This window comes from Erigeron canadensis, chromosome 3, assembly GCF_010389155.1.
Source record: "Erigeron canadensis isolate Cc75 chromosome 3, C_canadensis_v1, whole genome shotgun sequence".
Taxonomy (NCBI): domain Eukaryota; kingdom Viridiplantae; phylum Streptophyta; class Magnoliopsida; order Asterales; family Asteraceae; genus Erigeron; species Erigeron canadensis.
In genome coordinates, this window is record NC_057763.1 from 40,247,298 (window position 1) to 40,259,189 (window position 11,892).

General features: G+C 32.8%; 1 protein-coding gene across 1 annotated transcript; it reads left to right on the forward strand.

Annotated features, from left to right (window-relative positions):
* The first annotated feature begins 3,179 nt into the window (after positions 1–3,179).
* LOC122591018 (RGG repeats nuclear RNA binding protein A-like) lies at positions 3,180–7,431 on the forward strand. The gene is made up of 7 exons (XM_043763204.1): positions 3,180–3,648; positions 4,451–4,766; positions 4,918–4,983; positions 5,372–5,504; positions 6,174–6,332; positions 6,453–6,509; positions 6,941–7,431. Exons 1-7 carry the CDS (start codon positions 3,462–3,464, stop codon positions 7,133–7,135), a joined length of 1,113 nt encoding a protein of 370 aa, XP_043619139.1. The 5' UTR covers positions 3,180–3,461; the 3' UTR covers positions 7,136–7,431.
* The last annotated feature ends 4,461 nt before the right edge of the window (positions 7,432–11,892 follow it).

The following is an 11,892-nucleotide window of genomic DNA, read 5'->3' on the forward strand; positions in this document are numbered from 1 at the left end:
TGCATTTGTGGTTTTCACGGGTCACCCGGGTCGGGCCGGGCCGGGTCGGGTGAAGGCAAAAACCGAAAAAAAGTGAAGAAAACCCGTAACCCGCCCGCGACCCTCCCGCACCCGACCCGGACCTTCACGGGTCGGGTCACGGTGTCGATTTTCATGCATTCTCGGGTCGCGGGCCGGGCTGGTTTTTCGCCGGTCGGGCCATTTGCACATCCCTATTATGAAGGCATGAAACAAGTTTTTGATTAAGCATTTGTAGGTGAATTTTGTCTTAGTGAGACAAAAGCATTTGTCTTTTTATCAAAATTTTGCAAAGACAATGGATTTCCAATTAGAAATGGAAGGTTTGTAAATAGAAAAAGCTAGTGAAAAGAAATGGCAAGATTTCTATCAACTAGCAATTGATCTGAATAATGGAAGTCAATATAGATGCACACAATAAAAACTGTACGATCCAAATTCGATATTTAAAAAATTCAAATGTTGGAATAGTTATTCAACATGCTTAATTTCCGATGACATCGGATGGCAAGATCCATGTACACGCGAATAGTCAAAGGTATAAGAAATCATAATGCATATTCTTTTCCCCTCATTTTAAATGGTTTTAGATGTGTCCGGATTCCGAAAACATTAAATAGTCTCTATTAGCAAGATAATATGTCGAACAAGTATTTAGTGTGTCGTATGATGAATCGACCATCATTAGTAAACACCAAAAACTTGGACTATAAACCAACTCTCGCGAATCATGCATATATGCAATATGATAATGCATAATATGTGTCGAAGGAAATCGACACTCGATTAACACCTCTCATCCATATTACAACCCATCCAACCAAACTTCATGGTCAATAATTTGAGGGTATTAGTTTATTGCTTCTTAGTATGACTTACTAAGCCGAAAAGATATACCCATCGCAACCTTCAACACGTTTGGGAACGCCCTAATTTTAATGATTATTTTGCAACTTACTCATGTTGTTTTTTGTTTTTCTTATTGTATTCATTTTTTATTTTAATTGTGGGTCTCATATTTGCTTTGTGAAAAGACTAATCCCAATAGCTGACTCGCTTTTGAGCCTGGAGTCATATCAGGTGAGCCTCTGTGACTGCTTGAGTTTCCTTTAAGGAACCAGGAAGTGAATATGTGACCTTCAGCAAAGGCGGTTCTACATGTAAGTCAAGTGTGCCCATGGACCAATGTTACGTTCCAAACTCATTTAAATAGTATATAGAGTTTTTCACATGGACATATGTTATGGTTATACATGGACGCATGTTATGGACAAATTAACTTAAAATAAGTGTTTTGATGGCTCGGTTCTTAGTCAAAATCGTTGTTTAGTTATAGTTTGTTAGGTATCCCGTTAAGCTGATCTTAAGATTCACGTGTTCATAGACTACTGGAAGGAATTTGATAGTGTTTTCAGATAAATACTATATTTTGTGAAGGATTTGATCCCACACGCTATGCAACATGTATTAATCATTCTTTTTGTCAACTTAATGTATCAACTCGGACACACGCGGTTTCCAGTTCTAGATCTGCCACTGACCTTCTGGGACTTTTATTTTTTTGGAGACATATGTCCAACCAATATACTACCACACTAGTAGTTTACTGTATTTATAAATTTTATTGTTGAAATGTGTTTTTATTTAATTTATGTGCTTTTGAATTTAATATTGGAAATAACATATATGTTTCCCCTAACATTTAACTAACATGTTACAAAGACAAATTTATAAATAAAAACTATATTTTTGCTTACTTAGCTATTTAAATACACACGTTTAATATCTTATATTTTGATATGGTGATTATAGACTTAAAATGTGTTAGCTCGCACTAGCACAATACCGGTGCAATGCGACGGCAGTAGAGGTGATGTCAATTTGGTGGTGGCGACTACTAGTGGCCATAGCAGCGACTATTGGTGATGGTAGTCTCGAGTTGTGTGGGTTGATGGAAATGCGTTGATGTAAAGATGGTATTGAAGACAAATGTAGAGTGTAAATTATTAAGATAAAAGTTTAAGATGTAAATTAGTTTATTAAGAACAACCAGACAATTTTTTAAAACTCTTTCCAAAAAAAGAGGTTACTTAAAGCATCCACAATGAGGTGTTTTCAAAAGTTTTTTTGTAAAAAAGGTGTAAGAGGTTTATACAAAATTTTTTTTATCCCCAATGGAAAAAAGCTTTTCAAAAGCTTAAAGTTACTTAAAACATAATTGTTTAAATGAAAGACTAAATGAAAAACTTAATATTCCTCAACCTATAGGTTATGTCTTCAAGCTATTTTTGTGCTATATTAATGTATTTTAATTAACAAAAAGCTTTTGAAAAGCTTTTTACCATTAAAAAGGATAACTTTTTATAAAACCTCTTACACCTTTTTGTTAAAAAAAAAACAATTGAAACTATACCATTGTAGATGCCCTTAAGACAATTGTGTCATTATCAAGTTAATTTTTTTTCTAATTTGTTTATTGAGAATTTTCATGAAGTACATGAACAAAAGAGTTATCTATAATACTATATAAAAATTACAACCCTATGTTAAAAGTTAAGATTTTTGGGACATGCGAATTACCATTTTACCTTTAATGAATTAACTTACACAATTCTATTATCTTCTAAAAGATATCCACTACTCTTTTAAATCAAAATATCATTATATCAAATACATACACCACTTGACGCATCTGCCGCCAGCAACGGTCGTCGGCGTTGTCACCATCCGTCGATGCCATCACATCACTGTCACTGTCATCGCAGCCGCATTACGTGGGTATCATGCTCGTGAATAAAATGAGTTATGGATGTTTATTGGTGGTCAAATGATAGCTATGACAACACTATTTTATGATTTTTATGAATTTATATAGTTTAAAAGTAATTAATAACACAATAAAATATTTAATTAAAATTCATAAAAGTAATTCTACCTTTGTTAATGTCATAAAAATCATTTGGTAACAAAAACTTTTGGATTCGTGACTGCGATGTTTTGACTAGGCTAACATCTGGCATGGGTAAAACTGTTTGACAAAATATACCCATGATGCCATTTACCATTTACCATTTACCATTTTGAGCCCCCTTTGACACAAAATCTACTGAGATTGGATAGATATATAGATACAGTTGATAGATGATTGATTCATCTGGCATTTTACCTTCTCCACACACACACACTCTCTCTCTCTCTCTCTCTCTGACACTACATTGCGGCTAGGGTTTCACCAAACCCACCCACTTCTCCTTTTATCTCATCCCCCCTTTCTCTCTATCTCACTCACAAACTCTCCTTTACTTAACTCAACTATAACTAATCCGATCTCAACTAAATATGGCAATCTCTAATCGGAACTAGCCTCTCACTTTCTACAAAAATAAAAAAGAAATCTTTAATATCTTTAAGGATTCTTTACTCTCATACCAAACCATAAGAAAATGGCAACGGCGAACCCTTTTGATTTGCTTGGCGATGACGATAACGATGACGTTTCACAGCTTGTGCAAAAGATTGCTTCTGCACCTGTCAAGAAAGCTCCGGCTCCGGCGGCGGCTATTGCCGGTAAAACGGCGGCTAAGCCGGCGGCTAAACTTCCCACCAAGCCCCTTCCCCCAGCTCAGGCTGGTGAGTATTAAAGAAGTTATCTTTTTGTTTCTATTTGATTAAAGATTGTTGCTTTTATGTTACCATGTTGCTAAAATATCATTCTATTGTTATTTATATATTTGTTTATTTCAGATAGTATTGATATGTTATTGTTTTGGATATATGTATATGTATATGTATATATATATACGTTTGGATGTAGATTTATGGTTATAGACACATGGTGAAAGAGTTGTTTGTATTACTAGAGCACAGGTAACCATGTATCGTTGATGCCCGATGATGCCGAGGGCCATACGGGGGTGGTCTAATTAGTCTTTATCATCTTGAGTTTTTGTTAGTATGAAGAAAATAAGTTGAAGTTGAATTTTTTTGCATACTGATAGTATATTTCTTTGTCTTTGGTGTAAAAAGATTGTTGCTTTTATGTTACTATGTTGCTAAAGTACCATCTTATTGTTATATATGTATTTGTTCATTTCATTTAGGATTGATATGTTTATTGTTTTGGTGCATATATATATAGTAACAAGTTGTTTGTATTACTAGAGTACAGGCATCTATGTGTCGTTATAGGATACCTGATGATGCTGAGCTCCATACGGGTGCTCTTATTAGTCTTGTTATTTATCTCGTGTTTTGGTTAGTATGAAGAAAATAAGCCGAAGTTGAATTTTTTTTGCATACTGATAGTTTTTTTTTATCTCTCTTTGGTGTTGAAAGACTAGTTGTTTTTTACATTGTTTTATTAATTCAACTTTTTAATGTGTTGTCTGGTTTTTTCGTATGGTTTTTTGAAAATGTTATCCTTTTTGAACAGTGAAAGAGGCTAGGAATGAAGGTGGGCGTGGAGGGCGTGGACGTGGTTATGGACGGGGACGTGGTGGAGGCGGGTATAATAGAGACTCAGGTAGCAACGAGACTTCGTTTGGTAACAGAGGGTTTTCTGGTGATCAAGGTGCCGTTGAGGAGTCTGATACTGGAAAAGGGTATGAGAGACGAGTTGGTTATGGTGGTCCTCGTGGTGGTGGTGGTTTCCGTGGTGGTCGTCGTGGTGGATTTACTAATGGAGATGTTGAGGATGGAGATCGTCCACCTCGTCGACCATATGAACGACGTAGTGGGACAGGCAGAGGGTAAAATGTTCTTTCATTTTTATAATTTTTGACAGTTGGTGTGAAAGTATTTCCGATCTTTTTTTGTTTTGTTATATGGAAAAATAGGATTGAAAGATTTGTTTGATTACTTAATGAGGTTTATTAATTATTTCTAATGCTGTATGTTTAGGAATGAGTTCAAGCGCGAGGGAGCTGGTCGTGGGAACTGGGGAACTCAAGAAGATGAAATTATTCAGTATACATTCATCTTTCATTTAGTCTTTAGAGCTGTCATTAATATTTATATAGCAAAATGGGTGTATTGGTTAATTACTTGTAACTCATTATAGTGTCATTTGGAATGGGCCGGTTCACGTTGGGTTGATCTGTAAACACATCATTTTTCTAAATTCTTTTTATCAATTAATAAAGCGTTAAAGGTGATTCTCAAAACTATCTCATTGCAATCATCAATCAAACACAAAGTGCTTTAAGAGGTTTTATGCGTTAAAACTACGCTTCTGGCCGTTTTTTCTTTAATAAACTTTTATACAACTCGAATCGATCCATCATAGGTAAATGGGTTGAAATTACCACCTTACATGTTTTCTTCTATTATCAAGGCTTGACTATGCTTCTTATAGGGAGACCCAGGAAGTGGTGAATGAAGGGGAGAAAACTGTGGCTTCTGAAAAGCTGGTGTCTGAGGAAGAGGCAACAGATGAGAAAAAGGAGAATGCTGCAAATGAACCCGAGGAGAAAGAGCCAGAGGTTAAGGTGATTACACTTTTAGTCTCTTTGAAGTGTGTTTTGGGTTGCTTACCTTTTAGTCTCTTTGAAGTGTGTTTTGGGTTGCAATTTTCATGGGGTATACATGACAATACATTGGATAGAAAGCTAGCTGAAAGATGTTACCATCCAGCTGATTGTCCTTCGAAATTGCATCATGAGTGGGTTGGTTAATGGGTCCAAACCGTTAAACCTAATCTGTCGTGGGGAGGGTTGGTTAATGGTTTTTGTATAATAACAGGCTCATATGGCTTGATGTGCCAATGCTTTTATATGTAGTTGAAATCTGGGAGGACAACGAGACTGGCTTTTACCTGTTTCAAATTTTGTTAAGTTTATAAATTCTACTCGTTCAACCTTTTGAGGTAAGATATTAACCAAATTGACCGTTTTCCAACTAAACTGATATTGCCTCTTGTGCTAAAGATATCTTGGCTGTATTGTAGTACACAAGCACCAAGTCCCGAACTTCTATCATTAGTTTTTGCATAAAGTAACATGCTTCAGTTCTTGTGTATGGACCAATTATATCATTATGTACTGTAACAATTTCTTGTTTCATATTCAACTTTATGGTCATCACTCAGTTTAAACATGCCTATTGACATTAATATGGTCTTTTTTTTATCTGTATGTTTACTGACATGCTAAATTCAGGAGATGACTCTTGAAGAATATCAAAAGGTTCTTGAGGAGAAGAGGAAAGCTTTAGAGGCACTCAAGACTGATGAGAGGAAGGTGGAAGTTGACAAAGAGCTCGCGTCCATGCAACAGCTCTCCAACAAGAAGAGCAACAATGAGATCTTTGCTAAACTGGTGTGTGGTGATACTTATTTATCTCTTAATCATATGCCAGTCTTTAACTTAAGGTTAGATGTATGTTTTTTAACTTGTTACAAAGTGTTAACCTGTTTGTTTAAATTTATCACTTAATAGGGCACTGACAAGGAAAAGCGTAAAGAGATTGCTGAGAAAGAAGATAAAACTAAGAAGGTAATGCTATTTATTGGTTTGTGGATATTGTCATGTTACCCTTAGATGTGAAGGCGTAGGAAGCAGCATCCAATATTTAGTAATTTAGTTTTTATCTAGAAAGAGCAGAATGGGCCAGGTCTGGCGGATTTGGGCAATTAGTCATATAGGTCATTTTCTAATGGGAGATAATGTGTCAAGGACGTGTTGACCTGAAACTATGTTTTGTTCACTTCTATTGAATTTTTACAAATAACAATACATCAAATAAGATTACAAGAATCATTAGTTATTCCATAATGAGTTGGATAATATCGCAACTTTGCAAAAATCATTTTATATTTTTCATTCAATCTTGTAGGATGAAACATAAACAAATCAATTCAATCACATGTCAATATGTGTCAGATGCTTACCTTTAGCCTGCATGTTAATTTCGTTTGTGTTTGCAGTCTCTCAGCATCAATGAGTTTTTGAAACCTGCTGCGGGTGAAAGATCCTTCTCTTCAGGTGGCCGTGGGCGTGGACGTGGTCCTAGAGGCGGAGGTGGCGGTGGACGTTATAACCAAGGTGGTTCATCTAGCTATGCTGCTGAGGCCCCAAAAATTGAAGATCCAAGTCACTTTCCTACTTTAGGTGGCAAGTGAGCCTCTCCGTCTCTGCCTCTCTCCTGTCATCATCTTTCCAACACTTTTAGAATGGCAGAAGCATACTAGAATAATGGAGTTCTATGTATTCAAAACGTCCCAGAAGTGTACATCTGTTTTCTTTTTCATGTGTACCCTGTATTGTGTCAGAATTCGATTTAGAAGTGTTTTTTTTTTTTTTTGTTTTATTATAGTTTTTAGAGATTTTGGGACAAATGAAGACTGATTTATTTGGTACTTTGAGATACTTGTTTTCTCATTTTTGTTATGGAATAGATTGATGGCGGTTTTTGCAATTTTTGGATGTGCATACTCTTGAATCTTGAGGCAGCTTTAGATAATCATCCTGAAAGCGGCATGGATTTAGGCTCTTTTAGCTTTATAGAGGGAGTAAATTTATTAAGAATTATATGCGTATTTACTGTTTTGAGTCCGTTCTTTTGTGGTATGATAATTGAAATCTTTCAAGTTAACAATCTGGAATAGTCCAGGTGAAAGATGGACAAACGAACCAGTGATAACTTAAATTGGGAGGAATTAAACATAAACCTCAACTAGCGATGACGCATGGCGTAAGTTAAGTCCTTTAGACCTTTACAAGCAACACCGAGGAGGAGTGATAATGGAGGGTAGAGGACGGATATTCGTTTTTAATTTTCAAATCTTTAGTTTCTTTTTAATACAGGGAAATGAATTAATGATACGGATATTCCTGACGGTTTATGTTCCCTCTGTTTGAGCTCCTTGCCGAATACTTTGTTTATTATGTTCCTACATTTTATATTGTTATTTGCGTACTTTGGTTTCTTGAGTTTATGTTCTGTGCTAAGGTATTGTTAGGTCGTACATTAGCGACCCTTCCCTAATCTTAAGGTAGCCATACCCAGTGGACCCAGCTGATAGGTATATCGTCTTATCATGCTCTCGACAAACAGGTATAAACACTTTACCCTTTTACGACTCTTACATCTTCTTGGCCGGAGGTCCTTATGGAAGCAGTCTCTCTACCTTTGGATATAGGTAAGACTGCCTACAGCTCACCTCCCCATACCCATCTCAGGGATTTGGTACAGTTGTTGTTGTTGAATTAATGATACGGTGGTTATGTTTAATCTGTTTAGGTATGGATAAAAACTAATTAATGACATGTTAATTTTTTATAATATCATAAATTGAAAAATATTTAACAAGGTAAGAATTAAACCACTAAAAAACATAAAGTTACATTAGTGGTTGTTTAGATTCCGGATAACAGTGACCAGCCAGTTGAAAAATGGATACATCATCTATTAGAGGTCTCGCTAAGTAAGGTTTTCGTTTCTTTGAATGTCTTTCATTTATCCGGATATGTCTGCATTATCATTGTACTTGTGCTTTAACATTTTATTCGAATAATTTAGTTTTACACTAAAATTACTAAGCAGTTTAATTATCAATCTATATATTGCATGTTGTGTTAATCTAATTTAAAATTATGCATAATATCATTGCAATTTTCATACAACTTTTCTAATATATAAAATTGTGATAACTTACTACTCCATATTTGTTTTTAGTTCTTTATTAAGAAGAACGGTTTGACATCCGGTCCGGTTTTTAAAATATTTATTTAATAAAAACGTTATATGATAAAAATCTTATATAAAAAAAATCCTTATAACAAATTTTATTAGTATATTGATAAAATAACTATACAAAAATATAATTTGATAAAAACGTGTTACATTTAAAAAAAAATGTTTTATTGTAAAAAAAATAAAAACTAATTTTAAAGATAAAAAATGATATAAAATATAAAAATATAAGTTTACATAATTATATTATTAAAAACATTAATTAATAATGTCTACAAACTTAAATAAGGAAATAATAATCAATTAAATTTATTAAAATAAATTTAAATCTAAAAAAGTTAAATAAGATATATGATATCATCATTTGATCTAATGGCTCTAATTAATGTTGAACTTCATCTAAGAGTTCATACTTCTCCAATTACGATTTAAGATTTCTCTTTTATATATATTTAGAGATATTGTACTCTCATTATTAAACATTATTCATAAGATATAATACTTTTAAGGGTAAATTACAAAAATTATACCTGAAGTTTGTTCAAAGCTACATTGGTCATACCTACAATTTAAAAATTACGTGAGCCATACCCATCGTTATCAAAAACTTACACTGACCATACCTATCACTGACGGCCGTCAATTTGGCTGTTAAGTCAAGTCACGTGTTGTGGATGTGAGGTATCAAAACCGTAATTTCGTGTATACTTCAGGTATCATTTGTGTAATTCACCCTAATAAAATTAATTAAGATATTTATATTTCATTTATTAAAGTAGGTAAATATTCTATATTAAAATTCTCTCTCTCACACACACACACACATATATTTATTTTAAAAAAATCTATTTCAAAAATAAAAATTAAAAAAATTATAAAAGGATGTCATCATACGATACAAGTTTAGGCTTAGAAATTATAAGATTAGACTAACGATTAGCCCTGAAACTTTAAACACAAAATACTACAAATTGCTAACTTTGAGATATATTTTAAAACCGTAACGAGTATTCGATATTGCTTTACCCCTCTAATCTGAGGGGGATGTCAACAAACCATACGAAAAAGTTATATTGCTTTTTAAACTTATATATTTTTTTAAATAGGTTTTTATTAAAAAGATTAGATCATAAATTAATAATAATAATAATATAAAAGTGAAAATTTTAGTGGTTTTGATGGTTCTCATCCTTGTTATATTCACTATACACATATAACAAAATAATAATGACATGTTTAATAATAAATGCATTCTTGTATCAACTATTTTTCTCGATATAATTTTCATTATAAAAATTATTGTTTATAATAAATGTCATATATACCCAACTTAATAAATGAAGTATAAATAAAACTCTAAAATTCTTAATAATTATTTTTATAGTGAATTACAAGGATAGTACCTAAAGTATGCACGAAATTACAGTTTTGATACCTCACATGCATGACACGTGATTTGACTTAACGGTCAAATAGACAGCTGTCAACGATAGGTACGGTTAGTGTAAGTTTTTGACAACAGTGGGTATGACTCGTGTAATTTTTAAATTGTATTTATCCTACTTTTAAACCTGTCCTATCCTAATAATTAAGTTAAATAGAAATTATAGCAGTATATTTTATCATTTAAAAAAAAAAAAGAGTTTATCATTGAAAAGCATCGTAAGTTTCCTTGATACGTAAAAAACAAAAGAGACATGGCTATTTTAGAATTCCACGAAAACAAGCTAAATTTTACTCGTAAATTTTAATATTTTCTTATTGGAGACGCCTATATCTTTTAGTAGAACCTAAATTTAGTGCTTCTAAAAAAGTAAATAAGAAATTACATGTGTTTGTTTAAAATAATTAAAAGACATGAATTATAAATTTGTTTTATAAATTTATCTTTGTAATATATAGAAGCATGTATATGTCCTTTTTTCATTATCTAAATATTTATTATCATTCACTCACAAAAGTTATTTACCTCTATAACTTAAGAAAATGAATCGCTTTCAAAACCTACAATTCTTTATTTTCCGCACCCGTATGTTTTTGTTAATAAATTTGTGTTAATAACATCTCTATATTTTGAAAGAATCCCCTGGAAACTAAATGGAAAATGATCCGTACTGCAGATTTTACCTAAACTTAGGTACTGTCACTTTAAAAAAAGTTATAAATTAAACCTTTGAATTCGATAAATATACACAGCCCCCCTGAATTTTACATAACCTCCCATGATTTTTACATAATTCCCCATGTTTTACCTAAGATAGGTACTGCATGCTTTACTTAAAACCTTTCCCCAAACTAATTTTTTTTTTTAAACTGAACAACTTTCTTTTTTTGATTAAATATAAACAAGAGTAAGTACCCGCGCGTTTCGAATGTGAGATGGTAGGGATGATATGTCATAAAGTGTAATAGGTCATAGAGTGTGCTAGCCATGCCTTAACCGTACGAGAAGAGCATGAAATTTTAAAAACACTTAAACACCCATATAATTTTTGAGATAAAAAGATTTTGAATGAATTGGAGGAATAAATGATTTATGGATGAAAGAGAGAAAAAAATGATTGGTTGAGATTTAAGGAGTGAGAAAGAAAAAGTATTATTGTATTTATTTTAAGTAAATATAAAATAGACAAGGGGCATTTTGGAAATGTAAATTTTAAAACTTTAAATTTAGACGGGTAATTTGCTTTTTATAATACGAGAGTAAGTACCCGCGTGTTGCGGTGGTAAGATAGTAGACTGATAGGTCATAGGTTGTGATATGTTATTGAATGTGATAGTTAAATGCCTTAGTCGTACGGGTTCCACTCTCAGATTTAAAATGTCGAAAGTATATCGAATGACATCTCTAATGAAAGAGCATGAAATTTTGAGAACACCCATATAATTTTTATAATTTATCGATTTACTGTTTTTGAAAGAAAAGATTTTGAATGAATTAGAGAAATTTATGGAGGAGAGAACAAAATGATTGGTTGAGATTTGATGAGAGAAAAAAAAAAGAGTAGTTGAGATTTATTCTGGGCATTATGAATAAGTAATAGAAGTATTTTAGGTTTTTTACTTGTGTAAAATTGAAAAAATAGAGGAAACAAATGATTTATAGTGTAGTAGAAAATTAGAGGTAGAGATAATGAAGTCGAGATAGTAGAGATAATAGATATAGACAATACTCGTAATAAC

Coding starts and splice junctions, on each gene's coding strand:
- LOC122591018 (XM_043763204.1), top strand. CDS start 3,462: ATGGCAACGGCGAACCCTTTTGATTTGCTTGGCGATGACGATAACGAT. Junction 5,505..6,173: donor AGAAAGAGCCAGAGGTTAAG/GTGATTACACTT, acceptor TGCTAAATTCAG/GAGATGACTCTTGAAGAATA. Junction 6,510..6,940: donor AAGAAGATAAAACTAAGAAG/GTAATGCTATTT, acceptor TTGTGTTTGCAG/TCTCTCAGCATCAATGAGTT.